Source organism: Simochromis diagramma, unplaced genomic scaffold (genome assembly GCF_900408965.1).
Source record: "Simochromis diagramma unplaced genomic scaffold, fSimDia1.1 OVJJ01000438.1, whole genome shotgun sequence".
Lineage (NCBI taxonomy): Eukaryota > Metazoa > Chordata > Actinopteri > Cichliformes > Cichlidae > Simochromis > Simochromis diagramma.
The window spans coordinates 1173732-1190739 of NW_024387263.1; the positions used below are offsets into that span (position 1 = coordinate 1173732).

The 17008-nt window shown below is 46.1% G+C and overlaps 1 protein-coding gene across 1 annotated transcript; it reads right to left on the reverse strand.

Annotated features, from left to right (window-relative positions):
* Positions 1-533: 533 nt before the first annotated feature.
* Positions 534-15836, reverse strand: LOC120715415 (ubiquinol-cytochrome-c reductase complex assembly factor 1). The gene is made up of 9 exons (XM_040002414.1): positions 15756-15836; positions 13799-13903; positions 12967-13074; positions 11448-11520; positions 10140-10197; positions 9501-9609; positions 2511-2588; positions 2158-2271; positions 534-1297 (listed from the first exon to the last, which is right to left on the reverse strand). Exons 1-9 carry the CDS (start codon positions 15834-15836, stop codon positions 1163-1165), a joined length of 861 nt encoding a protein of 286 aa, XP_039858348.1. The 3' UTR covers positions 534-1162.
* Between the last annotated feature and the right edge of the window lie 1172 nt (positions 15837-17008).

Here is a 17008-nt window from a genome sequence, read left to right on the forward strand (position 1 = left end):
GACAATCTGACATCATCATCATTGAGCTCGAGCCTCGACCAGAGGGCGCTTATTGGTCCGTCACAGCTGAGTGACGTCTGTGTGAAGGAAGGAGGCAAAACTTTTTAACATTTTTACTGGATTATTTCTGACCTCCAAACATTTAACTATGAGTATTGATTATGATTATTAATCTCTGGCTCTCTTCCACAGCACATGTCGTGCCAGATGGCCCCGCCCCTCCCCAAACCTGGTTCTGCTGGATCTTTCTTCCTGTTAAGTTTTTCCTTCCCACTGTTGCCAAAAATCTTGGTCATAGGGGGTCATTTTATTGAGGCAGCTGTTATTGTAATCCATATAAATGATGCCATACAAATAAAAGAAAAGTTTTATATTTATAAGGTCAAAGATCTTTTTTCCTTTAATTTAAATTCTTCTTCCTCTGCTGCAGCCATCTGTTGCCACGTTCACCTGGTATTAGCAGTAGATAAATAAACCACAACTTTGCATTTAACCTGAGAAAACTGAGCACAGAAAAGGAGTCAGGAGCAGACGCCGTTCAGAGAAAACTTTATTTATTCACTTTTTAAAAACAAGAATGACGTCGTGTCTTTGAGGGTTCAGCTTCCTGTTGCGGTGTGAGAGCATCATGGACACCTCACTGACAACCTACAAGGATCATTTTAACCTCAAAGCAAAACTTTATTTAAACACAGTGAAGGAGCAGTAACAGAAGTCTCAGACGACACCTCTGCAGGAGAAGAGCAAGCTCGAAGGTACAAAATACTTTATAAATACAGCGTGGCGGTACTTATAAAACTGAGACAATATAAATATGTGTGTTTTCACAGACAGGAAGCAGCGGACACTCTCAAACCCAACAGGACAAAGATGGAGGACAGCGGCTGTACGTGCGACGCGGCCCACAATCCTCATCCCTGACCGTCTAATCTACATATATACACCGACCCTCCAGAATCAGACCTCTGGTGGACACATCATTGGGAGAATAAGTGCTCTGAACACAAGAGGAAAAAAGAAGAAAAAAAAAGCTACAACAACAGAGCTGATGTCAAATTAAAATCTCATAACAGAGGAGAGGAGGAGTTATGAGGAAAAGAAGGGGAGGAGAAAACATAACCCAGGAAAGGATGAAAGGAAACTGAAGTGCAACAAGTGTCTGTCACAGTCCGGCATCGTTGTACGTGGGTTTGACCACCTTCAGGATGCTCTGTGCGTTCTCCTCCACCAGGGGGCGCCACTTCACCTCTCCTGTGAGCAGCAGGTCGTCCCCGTCCAGCGCGTCGATGTACTGCATCTGCACACAGCAGCACGTCCACATTTACCCTCACAGCTGATGGATCAACATCGACTGTTTTCCTTTCTGCAAACGTTACTGCGTCATAAACTCTGTGAATAAATCTCACGCATTTCTAAGGAAACACATCAGGTACAATTTCCAGGTTCCATCAACATTTAGAACTACTCGCACGTCCATCAATCCTCTGCTGCTTCCCTGGAGTTGAGTCTTAGGGCTGCAGCCTAAGCAGAGAGGCCCAGACCTCCCTCACCCTTCCCCCCCTCCTCCAGTTCATCCGGGGAACACCGAGCTGTTCCCAGACCAGCTGAGAGAGTCTCATTTCTACCCCGGGAGCCTCCAGGTAGGACATCTTCACCCAGGAAGAGACATCCCGAGTCCTTCCTGAATGATGAGACTCCTCACCCGCTGTGTAACGCTGAGCCTCGCCACCTTTCCGAGAAAACTCAGTTTAACCGCTTATTACCGCGAACTCGTGTTTTGGGTCATTACCCAGAGCTCACGCCCATCGCTCAGGGTAATGACGTAGATGGACGGTAAATAATCAGCTTTGCTTCTTTAGCGCTGCTGAAGAACTATCCTAATAAGCCCCGAGCTCTCAGTGCAGACATGGAAAACCAACTAATTCTGTCGGACCGCGAGCAGCTCACTGTGGGAGAGCTCTCTGCATGGAGACGTGCACATAAACCAGTGTTAAACCCAATTTGCTCATCAGCAGAAGACTCTGGATTCCTGTGGTTAAGAAAACAGATGGAGTCAAGCCTGGAGAACGTGGGCCCGAAGCATGTGCCGAGGTCTTATCAGGACATCACACAATTCAAACGCAACAAAGTGCACGTGTTAGAAAGACTAAAGCTCACCTGTTTGCGGACGTACTCCACCATGAGCTCGAGCTGTCCGGGGTCTTCACACTGACGGTTGAACAGGTTTCTCCACAGAGCCGCCGCCAGCACACAGTCATCGGACAGGATTCCCTGCAGGCACCAACACACGTGTTCACATGCAACCTGATATCTGCAGTTGTTGTTTGCTGACATGTCCCAGCTGTGTGATCCAATCAGGATCCAGACTTTGGACCGGAGTTAAAATTGAGTGAGTCTGCAGTGCATCTAAGATGAACTCTCAAAGGTCATTCGAAACAGATTTCCAGTCGCCTTTGAGCCGAGTTTGAATGTCGGCCGTAAAACAGCAAGTTTAAAATTCTTTGTCTTACCTCGTCGTATCCAAATATCGCTGCATAGAAGGTTTCGGTCATCGCTTTCATCGCTTCCTTTCTGTGGATGGCATCAATCTGCATCATTAAACAGAGGAAGACAAATCAGAGTGAAGCACAGCAGAGATCGAGAATACAAGATTTGTACATTCGTGCCAGGCAGAAACGTCTGGGCTGGAAAAGTGAAGCCAAGGCTGAAGTGCAGAAGCCTGCAGTTCCTCTAACGTCCAGCAGAGGCTCCAGCAGGGAGTCAGTGCCATAGACTCCCATGTTAAAACTTTACAGCAGAAATAAACATGTTTGGAGTCTGACACACAAACTGTTTGGTCTCTGTGGAGAATTATTCCTTCATAGCTGCAGAGGGGGTAAAATTGCAATAAGGCTTAAAGTTTGAATATTAGGGGGCGTGGCCTCTTTTTGACTGACAGGTGGATGGTGACACAGGCGGCTGTAGCTGCTAGCTGTCTGCTCTGTGGACTGTGTTTGTGCTGTCAGAGCCTTTTGGTGCATTTTTAATGACATTATCTGACCAATAATATGGCTGCTGTCAGGTTAACTCTATGGGGACGCTGAATGTCCAGTCCCAGGTTTGTCCAAACACTTCCAATAATTTTGGAGATGTCAATATTGAAAGAAAAAAAAAAAAAAAGTTAAATAAAGTACAGGTTCATCATTTGATTGATCAAAGAAGTTTTGATAACCAAGTAAAAACTGCAAAACATTCTGATTCCCAATTCTTTTTCTATTCATATACACATGATACTTTTCACCATTTTTAATAGAAAAATAAATAAATAAATTTTAAAAATCCACACATTGACCAGTAAAATCAAAAAACGCTCCCTGTGCTGTTCATTTGTTCGACTGGATGACTGAAGCTCTCGGGCCGCAGGTGAATCACACGGATCATACTGTAGGGTCTGTGCGAAGGTTTGCACCAACGCTGTCGTGCACACAGCAAAAATAAATGTCAGAAAACCTTCCTGCTGCCGCACAGCCGGGTTTGTCGCCACTGAATCCAAAGGTGAACGTTTCCTAATGCTGCAGGCTGCAGTGTAGAGAGTGCGGGCGCTGAGGAGGCGCAGCAGTGATTATGAACGTGGAGAAAATGAGCGATGTTTTTCCTGCGCTCTGCCTCAGCCACTATGAAACCTTAGAGCAGCTCCAATCACTGCTGCTCGCTGTGTAAATATAAGCTGCTCATGTAGAGCTTGATTAGGAAATTTGCGTTTTAGGGAATCAAGAAAAAAAAGAAGAAAAAAAGATGATTTTCCAAGGAAAAAAAGACTTCACGATGTTCACGGCTGCATGTTTATCTAACTCGCTTCTTGCTTTTCTCGCCTGTTCCTTTAAAGATATTCAGTTTATTCATATTTATGACTCTACAGTCCGATAAACACTCCTGATCTGATACACGTACAGCTTTGGCCATCAAACAGTGCTGCAGCCGCATCATTAGTGAACGGTGCTAACGTCATGCAGCTGTACTGGCTGTGAGGCTGGGAAACCTGCAGTCAGTCAGCAGCAGGAGCTCAAACGCAACGTCCGGACTAAAAGAACGTTCGGGAATCTCATCAGATGGATTATTCAGCAAGCATCAAACAAATAATAAGACTTAATAAGAATGAAAATAAGTCAAATTCTTCTGCTAACTAATGCTTTAGATGGAAAAATGTATTTTGCTGTTGCATAAATGTGCAAACGAAGCTTTTGGACTGTTTGAATATCGCTGAGGGTAACGTCACAGTCAGCTGTGCACAGTGAGGCTTCCTCAGTATCTCTGACTGCTGTACTGAGGCTACTGCTGTTATCTGCTGTTTGTAACAGGCTCAGGTCGTGATAATGATTGAAATGTGACATCATGAACGGACGGTTCACTAAAAACTTTAACTTGCTAAATAAAAATGGTAAATGGCCTGTATTTGTATAGCACTTTACTCGTCCCTAAGGACCCCAAAGCGCTTTACACATCCAGTCATCCACCCATTCACACACACATTCACACACTGGTGATGGCAGCTACATTGTAGCCACAGCCACCCTGGCTGCCGGACACTGGCGCCACCGGGCCCTCTGACCACCACCAGTAGGCAACGGGTCAAGTGTCTCGCCCAAGGACACAACGACCGAGACTGTCGGGGCTCGAATTAGCAACCTTCCGATTACAAGGCAAACTCCCAACTCTTGAGCCATGATCGCCCCACAAAACAGAGGAAACGTCCCCGAGCGCTCCCACAGATCTGCTGGCGAGCACTGAAACAAATCTTTGATCATCAAAACATCAGCAGATCGTTTTTCTGCCAGTAAACGTCTCGTTTCACCTTTCAGTCTGACTACAGGAGAGAAACCAGCTGAAAACAGCTGCTCTGTGTGTACAGCTGGGACGTAAAGAAGCTGCAAACTTCCATGACTTAAGTTAATGACTTCAGCGTAAGGTTAAAGGTCACAAAACAAGTGAGCTCTGAACAAGAGAAATGTGAGGTCAGAATCGACGTCTGAACATCTTTACTATTGAACTTTAAAAGAAACCGGACTTTGTTGTAACTCTGTGCTGACACGCTTGACATACAGAACACGCAGGTTTACGTTCACATGCTGACAAAAGGTCACGTATGCAGCTGTGAAAACACCTGCCGCGTACGCGACCGATGCATACGTGCGCACGCTGCAGGAGTGACCTCACAAGCCAGACTGTAATTTCTCATCTCTGACCTCTTTCTGTCACACGAAGCAAAAGGAGCAAAACTAAAGAGCTCCTTAATATGAAGAGCGCTGAAAGCTGCTGCTTGGCTGCCGCTGAGCTCGCTTTACCGCCAAATCCAAGCGGCTGTGATGAGGTGTGGATTCACACCTTCACTACGAGTCAACTAAATCTCCAAAGACCAGTCCCTCCTGCTCCCACCTGAACGGCAACCCTCTGATTTTATGAGTGTTTACACCACACGCTTAAAGATGAAAACTTTTCTGCTCCAACAAGGAAAGCTGCATCAGGCAGAAAATGTTGTCCTGCACTGGATGAAGCTCTGGCCCTTCTGCAGTTCTGTTTCTATTTGAAGGCACGAACCCAAAAGTCTGTGACGCCTCTCCAGCGTTTTATCAGCTCTGTTCCTGTGCTGCACGTCTTTCAGCTCAGTGTTTAAAATACTGGCAGCAGCCAACAGCACCCTCAGCCTCCTGGTAGATGCAGTAAAGATCTCAATCTCAAAATCCCACACCGCCTTGTACTCAAGTTAGCGCATTCACAAGACTTTCAGAAAAGTTGACCCATGACCTCGAGGTCGAGGTCCCTGAGATCCGAACTCATCTGATGTTTTTAGTAGATACACCGATGGTTTCAATTTCAATTTCTCAAGTTATCGCATTCACAACCTTTTTCGTCAGGGCGTTAGCCATCAGCTAAAACTCTGTAACTGCAGCCCACGAGCTGACGGGGTCTTGGACTCCAAATATTTCACTGCCTCGGTGAAGAATCGGGACCAGCTGAGGTTTCAGTGTGGACATGGATCAGGCGTGGAAACCTGGAGCTGTGCATGGATCGTCTCGGATGTTCTATTGGACGAAGTTTGGTCGGCTTTTGACGTCGCATTCCTCCCACAGTGTCTCTGCTACTGAGAATCCTCAGCATGAACTTTGACTGAGAACAGCATCGATCATCTAATTCAGCCAAAAACTCGTAAATCCTCTTTTTCAGGTCTGACGTAGCGTTTGTGCATGTTTTGGTACGATGACGTTTTGTGAAGGATGCTGAGACTGTGGACCGTTTTAACCCTCAGCAGCACCAAACTGTTTGATTTTGGAGAATTTTAAAGCACCTAAAAATATCAGGCTTAACAGTAAGTGGAGGGGTACAAACGGGTAATTCATAAACGAGGCTCAGAGGCAGGCGTGTCTCACTTTGGGACCACGACGTGAGGAAAGAACCGAGGATGCTCTGAGGAGTGAGAGCAGACTGCTCGAGCTGTGCTTTTACGCGTTTTGACCCTGTTTAATATCCTGCCGCCCTACATTTACATTCTTTGTCACAACTCTTTAATTCTTAAACGCAAACACCCGTAATTAAAGTGGGTTTTTCCCCTCTGTTAGCTTTGAGACTCGAATCCAGAATAATCTGCATTATAGAAGGACAAAGTGTTTCTGAAAGCTTCGTGTGCTCAGAGCCCAGATTTATGTCAATGAGCGACACTTCCTGGAGCTGCTCCACTGACAGAAAATAGAGGAACGACTCTGTGGACACGGCGGCCGCAGCCAGGCTCGCTCTCCGGGGATTTGTTGGCACAATTACGCTGATGTAAAACTTTAAAATCAACAAAACCTGCATCCTTTGTAGCATGCAACGGCACGGATAAAACTGAATGCACTGTTGCATCAGCTCGAAGGGGAAATATGTGGCTGAAATAATGAATATTTATGTAACAGAATGACATTTAGCTTGGAGACGTGTTTGTGTAGATTTGTGGCGATTTAATGTCACAGAAGCACTTCTGAGGAACCTGAGCTGCTGTGGAAAATACTGCTGCTGTCAAGTCTGTATTAATGCAGTAAAATAATCAGTCATCAGCGTGTGCTCGTTCTCAGCTCTTCAGTTCCAAACGTCTGCCCTGCTGAAGTTTTCATGTTTCATTCTGGAGCTAAAGCGATTAAGTTAATTACATTTAATAAAGAAAAACAATCAGAAAGCCAGTTTTCAAACTTTGCCCAGCGCCAGTTTCTAAATGATGAACATTTCCAGCTTTTGCTTTCTAAAACAGTAACTTAATACCTACGACTTTTGGACAGTTCGCTCCTGCGGCTCCCTGACCCGTGGCAGGAGGTGTAGGGGTCTGGTGCTGTGTGGATTGGGCCACGGTAAGGGGCGGACACCCCTGCGGGCCAATCCCTGGTTGCCAAAAGTGGCTCTTGGAACAGCACCCCTCTGGTGGGGAACAGCCTGAGAGTTCCCAGCTAGGGTTCAGACTCGGACTCGCCTCAACAGTGTAGCATCTTGAACCCGGGGCTGGCCTCTGTTCCACTGTGGAGCTGGCCTCAGTGAAAGGTGGTGAGCAGGGGTGGGTCTACTTTTATCCCCCGAACTTGGCACCTGAACAGAAGGTTGCTTACCTGCGTCTGCAGGTTGAAATAAGTTGAGACTATGTGCCCAAAGACAGCTCAGAGTACCTTTATTACCTGGATGGGTGGAGTGCTCGAGGGTGCAGTGAAAGCTGGAGGGGCGTGACAGGAGGAAGGGCTAACCGACCTGCAGTCGTTTGTCCATGATGAACACTTTAGCTTCACGCTGCTCCTTTAACTGGGAAGATGATCTATGAATGGTCCAGATGCACCGATGCAGTATTTGGATCACACATGCGTCGGATCCCGACTCACTCGAAGCTGTTCGGCGTTTATTCCACCATGCAGCTGCAGCAGCTGCAGCAGCTGCAGCAGCAGCAGCTTGTCAGTGTGTTTGCTCCATTCAGTCCATATTTAATAGATTTATTTATATGAGGTTATTTGACAAAGTCAGCTGATCAGTGCTACACAGTCGAGCCTCGTCCTCCCCGTGAGGACAACAGTTACTGGACGGTGCAGCTTACAGGATCTGCAGATAAATGCAGCTGGGATAAGCTGGACTGAGCATTCCCAGTGAGCTGGGGTTGTATCGGTGGTCCGGGGCATTTCCAGGAAAGCAAAGGAAACAAAAGAAATGCTGACTTTGAATCTTTGTGGTTTACTTTGTGGGCGGAAAACTTCCAAGTTTGCAAATCCCAAAATTACAGAAACCTTTTAATTTACTTCAGAGCGTGCGGTAGATCTGTGTGTGCTCTGATCATGTGACTTTTCTTTCAGAAAACAGGGTTTCCTGCATTTCTTTGCAGCTTTCAACAGAAAAAAGTCAAAAATATTTTAATTTAGTTTGAGTAAATAATCCCAATTATTCAAAGTTCACATTTTGAGCAGGAGACGAGTGTTGTGCGTTTGTCTATTCTGTTACTTTGTTTTCTCATCTTTTCACTTTCATGCTTCAGTTGAAAACAGTCTGTAATCACCACATTTCCATGAACAGTTGGTTACTGACATTATGAAGCAGATGCAGCAGCTCAGTGGAGCTGACTCAGATCAGGGTTAGACTGCACAGCAACACGAGTCCTGTTCGTGGCGAAGGCAGCTCGTACGTGCTGATCGACATTCACATCACACAGCTGTGAAACACTGACCGTGTGCTGCAGGAGACTGAACCACTGCCAAAGCATTCCTGCTGGAACCTGAAGATCCAGATTCTGTTCCAGCAGGAGAGCTGGCTGATTCTGACAGGAGCGCAACCTCTGCTGCGGCCGTAACCACAAACCTATCAGCCAATCAGCCGAGTTGATGCAAAAGCTTCAACACGGGATTTTTGTCGCTGAGGGAGAATTAGAGTGAAAGCTTCTGTTACAAACTAAAACTCTGGCAGGAATTAAACAGCTGGAAAATATCTGAATTTGCAAACTCAGCTTCAGTAAATAACCCGAATGAATGAGTAACAGAAAACCTTTGTTACATGATCATTTTAGTTTTAAACCAAGAATAAATCAGGATTTCAGGAATCAAACATACAAAGTTCCAACAGGCTGAGATCTTTCTCCCAGCAGTGACGCTGAAAAGTGGAAATACAGTCACATGATATTTACAGCCTGTGCACCATGCACGCTGTGCACCAGCCTACGTGTGTGTGTGCACCAGCTTGTTTGTGTGTGTGTGTGTGTGTGTGTGTGTGTGTGTGCACTTCATGATATGACAGAGGGTCTGGTTGCAGCTGTTGCTGTAGTTACCGTGGCTGCTTTGTTGGTATTGCTTCTGTTGCTTTCGTTTAGTTGCAGAAGTTATGCAGACGTTGCTGCACACGTAGAGGTCGGTTGTCTCTACGTGTGTTGGTGTCTTTGTGGAGACTTTAATACTCTCAGCTGAGACTGTTTCACCTGCTTTCACGCCTCTGAATTTCATTTTTTTCCCTTCAAGATCAGAAACATAACGTACCCCCATGATTTTGCTCCTCTGCTCCACATCCTCCCACATGGAGTGCACGATGTAACGGCACATGTACTTCCCCTCTCTGCCCTCCTGACGCATCCGCACCAAACACATCCTGAGAGCACAAGAACACAACAAGGAGACTGAAACGAGCGCGCAGCCTTAAATCGCTGTGACGAGTGAAGCCGTGTGCTCATCGTATGAAGAGCGTCACTGTCCCAGCCACAGCAGGAGCAACAGCGACATCATTACATCATTAAAAACTATCAGACGCTTCCAATTAGACCACATTAACACATCAATAATAATAATACAATTATATATTATATGCATTCTCTCACTGTGAACTGGATTCTTTGCATGCTACAGAGGACGTTTAATGCTACACAACATGTGAAGGAAGATAACTGTCAAAGCAAAAATACATCACATGACACACGACTGGGCTATAAATGCACGGAAGAGCAGCAACCGCACAGCCAGCGCGGTCGACACGGACCACGGCTCCCTTTGCTGCTTACGCCAATCAGCACACAGATTCCTCAGAGCAGCAAACAAACCATCTGATTGGCTGATTGGATAAATCCAGCTGTACAGGTGTACCTAATAAACTGGTAGCTGAGAGGATGCGTTTGTGCGACTCACCATACGTGCAGCTGTGCAACCAGGAACCAGGAGTTGAGAGTGTCAGGGAGGGTGCACTCTGAAACACACACATTAGGATTCATTAGGATTCTCTGCACGCCGCACCTGCGTCAGACTCTGCAGCTACATCAGCATACGGTAGGGCTGTTTGACGTCACCACGTATATCGGACGACGATATGAAAACGTCTATCGTTTCATTTTACACACCATCATTGTTTCGAGGTGTCGCAAAAACTGTTTGCGGGAACATTGTTCATGGTTTTGATGGTCACTGTAGCAGCCGTATTCATTGGTTAATGTTCTCTCTCTTATATTTAAAATAAACACACTGCGGACAGACAAGTGACTGTTTTTACACGTTGTCGTTAGCAACAACGAAGGTAAACCCAGCATGCGGCTCTGCCGTCCGCTTGTTTATTTCCCACATAAATCTTTCACAGTAAAGCTGAAGATCTTTTTGAGATTTTTCAAAATAAATTACGACAAACAGAAGGACCAATCAAAACGAGGGGCTGACACTGCAGCATGGACATGGTTTGGTTATGAGAAGTCTCACACCAACACCTGAGACTCAAACACGACAAACCTCTGCTGCCACCGACGCAAGAGTCACGTGACAGAGTGTGGAGAGAGTTTACTGATGAGGAGCAACGAAGAGCCGCCAGGTGCTCCAAATAAACCTCAGACTCAAACGTTAGAACGGGCTTTTCCCCGCAGCACATCGTGGGATAAATACTCACAAAGAAAAATGGCGGCCGTTACAACTTATGTCTACAAATGTATCGTTTCATGCATCGAGATTCACAGAATTTACAGAAAATGTAACATTTTTGTGATAAATATGGCTGTCGGGACGATAAATGAGATTTTGGTCATATCGCACAGCACTAACATGAGATGTGCTTTTCTTTTTAAAACACTCATATCTGAGAGTTTAAGGGGAATAAGCGGCAGAGCTGAAGGTTTGAACGTCTCCAAAACACAAAGCGACACATTTACCGTCCACGCCTGAGCGGGAAGGTGACGATACCACAGAACGGAGGACAAATCCTCAGCTCAGAGTTGAATCCTTCACAGCTGGGAGTCAAATCAGCGTTCGTTTTAAGCTTCTCATTACGTGAGATTTATATCTGAGCTCTTCGGTTTGTTCTGCGTTTGTGTTTTTATGTTACTGAGAAAAGTTGTTCTTCAGGTTTTTTTTGGGATAAATATCAGCAAACACAAGCCAGTCACCGATAAGCATGTCCGAGGCAAAGTGGGAACAAACATGAACGGCGGCCCAGGGAGCCGAGCGTGGTAAACTCACTGTCGAAGAACTCGTCGTAGTTGATTCTCTCCACGCAGCACGTGTACATCCGCAGAGCAGCGATCTTGATTTTCTGTGGAAACAAAAACATCACGTCTGACGTCGTCACTCTGTAACCACAACATCGCACTCACAGCGACAGCTGACAGCTCCGAGTTGCTCTCACCAGACATGAAAGGGGAGTCGGGGCGTTCATGAGGGGAAGTATTTCAATCAGCTGATTCTCATGATGTCACTGACATTCAGAAATGGAGGAGGGGCTTAGTGATGGCGTTTGATGGCAGCTGAACATGGCGTAAGTGAAGGAAAACACCAACTTCAGAGCTCTGCTGCGTTGTGGCAAACATCACTCATAGGAAAGGCCTCGGCAGGCGACCCTCCTGCGATGGCGCCGAGACAACACGCTGGCTTCCTGTTGAAGCTGTCAGGGGGCCACGCTGCCCGAGTAACAGCCAATCAGCCTTTACACCCCAGCGGCCACAGTGCAGACACTCATTCCAGCCTTTCTTTACTCCTCCTCGTCCTGCTGGCTGGACTGTGTGGGAGTAATTACACTTCCTGCCTAGTGTAAATGCACCACTACACTTCCATTACCAACATTTGTCAATGGAGACGGGGGGGGGGTAAAAAAAAAATGACATCAAACAGGCAAACTTATCCAAATGTTTGCCTGGTTCAGCAACTTTCAGCTGGAAGGGCGACTCGCCCGATGGGCTTCATTCAACAACAGCGAGCATTTCTGTGGGATTGTTCTGGGATTTAAGGCTGATCTGTGCGTCTCCGACGGCGGTTTTATCTGTAGAGTAAACACGCGCAGGAGCAGGACACGAGTTCGGAGGTGTGCCAGCGAGCCAAACGCTGCCGGTCCGGCGGGCGGCCCAGCTCTCTGCTCGCCTGACATTCCTCGGCACACACGCAACCTTCCCGCCTTTAGCCAAAACCTCCCACATCACTGAAGCCTGCCACAGCTCCAACTGTTTATTCCTTTAGTGACCTGCGCATTCCTGGAAAACATACCGACTACAAGAGTGTGACGCCATGAATGAAAGCTACACACGCGTGCACACACACACCTCTGGTGAATATCACTCCCACTGCAGTGACGTTATTTGTATTTTTGGCCTTCTGCATCTTCCACAACAAGTTTTATTACTCTGTTGTGTCCAAGTGCAGTTTGGTTTTATTCAACCACAGAGAGCAGGAGGGGAAACGCTGCCCTGACAGTACAGGTAGAAACGTCTGACCCGACACACCGGTTAGTTTTTGTTACGTGTCGACCAATCAGGGTGGCACACATTCATCAGAAGGTGCGTTTAAAGGACGTAAGCGTGTTGCTTTTGAATGAAAGGTTGTTTGAGTGCAGAACGGACACGTCAGCAGGTAACAGGCGGCCTGGGAGGCACATTAAACACATTTAACATGACTACGTGCTCGTGTTGATTTCACACATCAAATGAAGCCAAATCACCATCACCTGCTCGTTTTCAGCCCACGTCTCACCCGTCTCTTCTGCACTCACCCATTTATTGTATTTGAGCGGTCCCGTGAAGCCCATCGCCTCGATGAGCTTTGTGAAGGCGCCGACCTCCTCGTCCGTGTGCTGATGCGTCTCCTTCACGTTACGGAGCTGAAGGACAAAAAGAAAAAGCGGAGCGGTGAAAAAACGACAGCGAAAACAGAAACTGCTCCTTCAGCAGGTGGGATGTCAAACGTGTGCTGCGTGACCCTCGTTAAATCAGCACGTGGCGACGCACCTGTGCGGCGCGACCTTTACCGCTCACTAAATTAATACGCTGACCTACTCCGAGCTGCACGCCGTCTTCGTGCTTTGACAGTTTTATTACAGCCACCACGACCCCGCTAACCTTCATCAGGACGCGCAGATGTGCCGAAGTTTTCTCCCAGTTTTCAAGCTTCATTAAAAACAACAAAACCAGTTGAAGCCTCGAACACACGGAGCAGGCAGGAAGTGCTTTAAAGGCACGAATACGACACGACTGAACTCAGAATTCATTAAATTCATCCTGAAATCCAAGCAGGTGTGAAAAACTACAGGCTGAATAATCAACCCTTTAAAAGAGGAATTACAGTTTATTTGTTTTCAATTAAGCAGAAAACGAGGAGGTCCCGAGTGCAGAACAACTGGCTTCACAAAATGTCTCCGAGATGACGGAGATGGAATCGACCGAGTGAAAAGCAAAGTGTTATTTATCAGCAAAGAGTATATATGTTTGACATATCGGTGGCCCCCCCACTGGGACAAAAGAGCTGCTGCACAGCTGTTTTTAAGCAGTCCATCTGTGGGTTAAACAATGAGGGTTATTTGTTCATGTGCTTGCGTGAGATGTTACCTGTGTGGCGACATGCAGCGTCCGGCACGGCGTTACTAATGGAGAGGAGACGCCCGCCTGCTGACAGGCGGCCAGCGCTCTGAAACAGGCTTCCTGATCCAACCCCTGCAAGGAGAGAGAAGCTAAGTCAGGCTGAACACAAACGATCGACTGTTTTCTTTGTTGACTTGTTTTTAAAGACGGATCAAACACCTGCTCGTCTCCCACTAACAGCAGTGATCTTCACGTCACAGCTCAGTGTCGTTCTCAGGTTTAGCCAGTTTTCGTGACCCTTTAGCATTTTTTGTTTGAACTGCACGAAACATCCTTCGTTAACCTTCTGACTGCTGGACAGGCTTTGTCTGAGTCAACATTTATAAACTGATTAAGTCTCTGCACCACCCAACGTCACTGAGTAGAAAGACCTGCAACAATAATCTGATTAACTGATCTGATTAAGTTCATTCAGATTTGTAAAAACATTATGTAAATTTAAAACCTTTCAAAGTGGACTAAAGCTCAAAGAGAATGAAGAGACCGCTGCTATGAGCTGATGGCCTAAACTCCCACATACTGTGTCAAAGAGACACTGAGGGAACAACAACAAATATTAAACCTCAACATCTGCATCAGCACAACTGCTGGCAAAGCTTTAGTTCAATTCTCAAAAAACATTTAGTACCTAAAGAACCTTTAGGTCATTATCTGGTTGTTGCTTTAAATGGTGGTTATTGAAACAGCTGCTGCACTGCACACGTGCAAAGAGCACAGCTTAAAGCCTCTGTCACAGACTGAATCAGCCAGGCCTGTGGCAGAAGACAAACACCTCGAGATTTCAAAGCGGTGCCAAAATAAAACTTCACCACACTCAGAAAGAAATGCACACAAGACTGAGAAAGTCTCTGATATTAAAATGTCCAACTTTACAGCAGGAAAAAAAACAAACATGTTTACAGATGGATACAAAAATCCTTTCCCTAATCTAATTTCATACTCGAGTTAGGCGACTTTGAGTAGTATCCCAGCTGTGGATGTGTGCTGCCTCAACTTTAAATGTTGCTGCTCGTGCTAGTCGGCACTAAAAGTAGTAGTCAGTTACCCTCACTTTATTATAGTGCGGCGGCACCTTGGTGCGCAGGCCTGACACACAACAGCACCTCTCCGAAGTGTAACCGAGTCCACTGTGCTCAGCTGATTATTTTCTGACACTTGGATCAGCTGACTAGGTGACAAGTCCCTGAACTGAACTTCTGGACCATGTTTGTGTCCTTTTTATGCAGTTATCGGATTAATAATACGGCGGCTGTGCCACATTATTTGTCATATTGGTCTCTGGTCCAGTTTTTGACAGTAAACCATTGGACGGTCTATACTGGTCTATTTGTTGCACCCACGTGGTTTGTGGACAGAGCTCAACCGTCGTTCACTTCTACCTCCTAAAAACATCATCATCATCATCATGCCAACAGGATAACACAGAGGTTTTAACAACACAAACAGCTGACACGTCCATCATTTACATACAGTCTATGGTTCAGTGACCCATTAAAACATTTGGACCAAAGCGAAGCTCGAACACGTGACTGATGACTCTGGTCTTCTACAGAGTAATTTCATTATCTCGGGTGACAAACACGTTATTATTCACATATGACTGAAGCCTCGGATTGAACGTGTGATGTAGAGTTTCTGTGCTCGGTGTAAAGAAAGCCTTTAAACTGGGAGCGCACTTTAGAGCTGTTACTGCGAGTCTTTGGTCGAGTTCGCCTCCATTAATCTGAGCCCTGAGATTAATCCTGCTAATGGAGCTCGCAGGCTGTCCGTGTGAGTCTGTGTGAAACTCAAACACACACGGAGACAGATGAGCGCTCACTCCGTCACCTGTCGCTGTGTGTTCACCCAGCTGTCACCTCGAACATCAGCCTCAACTTCTTCACCTGTTAGCCGGCTAAGCTAACGCCAGCGGGGCGATTCTTACCTTGCCCCCGACGGAGGCGGCCCTGCAGGCGGACACATGAGCGAAGCTTCTGGCGGCGAACTGCAGCGGCCGCCGATACATGGCTGCACGAAGACCCGCTGTTAGAGCCGAGAAGCGGGCTGCAGAGTCACGGAAGCTCCCTGCACGGAAACCTTCTGGTTTGGTAACAGCAGCAATGTCAACGGAATCTGTCCGGCACTGAATAGTGTCCGGGTAGAAATATACAAAGTGAAGAAAAGGTCCGCTTTTAACCCGCTCCGATTAAAGTTGAATCTTCCATTGCTGGAAGAGGAACTTGGAGCCTTCACTGAAGTTAAGCAGGAATACTGCACTGCAAAAATACCATTCAAAAGAAAGTACACTTAAAGCACTAAGCTCAAGCATTTCAGGGTAAGATAAGATAAGATACCCCCCACCCCCAATCTTAATAAGGTAACAAAAAACAATCAAATACACATAAACACACACAACACATACACACACACACACACACACACACACACACACACACACACACACACATGTATTACAAAGTCACAAAAAGTAAGAACAGATGGCCCCGCCCCTCCCTGATCCTGGTTCTGCTGGAGGTTTCTTCCTGTTAAAAGGGAGTTTTTCCTTCCCACTGTCGCCAAAGTGCTTGCTCATAAACAAACATTTTTATTGTAATTCCACAAAGAGTAAAGTAACTGTACACTGGGGGATAGCAAGCTTTGTAAGAATTAAATCTACTGACAATGACAAATGTGACGTTGACCTTGAGTGCATTTCCAGTGAAGACCTATTATCATTGTGTGTAAGCTTTGACAAATCCTCCAAGACGTCTGTGGATCGATAGACTAACAAATGTCTCACAATAGCATGAGCTTATAAGTCCTTTGGCTGTGCTAAAATAAATTGGACACATAATTTTAAATGTTTGCTTTCCATCCCACAGAAAATAGGATTTTCCTTCCAGGAATACTGCAATGATGCAACATTTCCCACCAAAGTCACATTCAAGGATGATACAGCAGGCTGACATAAACCATAATTATTCTTTAAATCTGTAAAAAGTCTTTGACAAGGAAACCCGATTACCTCTCTGTCAAACTTGCTTTGTAGTTAGAGCCAATAAACAGAGTGGAAACATCAGTGGGACACATTAAGACTTTAAAAACAGTCTCATGTTCTTTGTGGACACAACAGCTGAGGTAATGTTTGAGTTGCCCCTCCATCACTTTCAGTTTTTCCCGTGTCTCAGCTGGAAGTGT

Excerpts from the sequence above, each read along its gene's own strand:
- LOC120715415 (XM_040002414.1), bottom strand. The coding sequence starts at position 15,836 with ATGTATCGGCGGCCGCTGCAGTTCGCCGCCAGAAGCTTCGCTCATGTG. Across the intron at positions 11,521-12,966 it reads CGCTCAAATACAATAAATGG|AAAATCAAGATCGCTGCTCT; the intron begins GTGAGTGCAGAA and ends TTGTTTCCACAG. Across the intron at positions 9,610-10,139 it reads GTTGCACAGCTGCACGTATG|GATGTGTTTGGTGCGGATGC; the intron begins GTGAGTCGCACA and ends TTGTGCTCTCAG.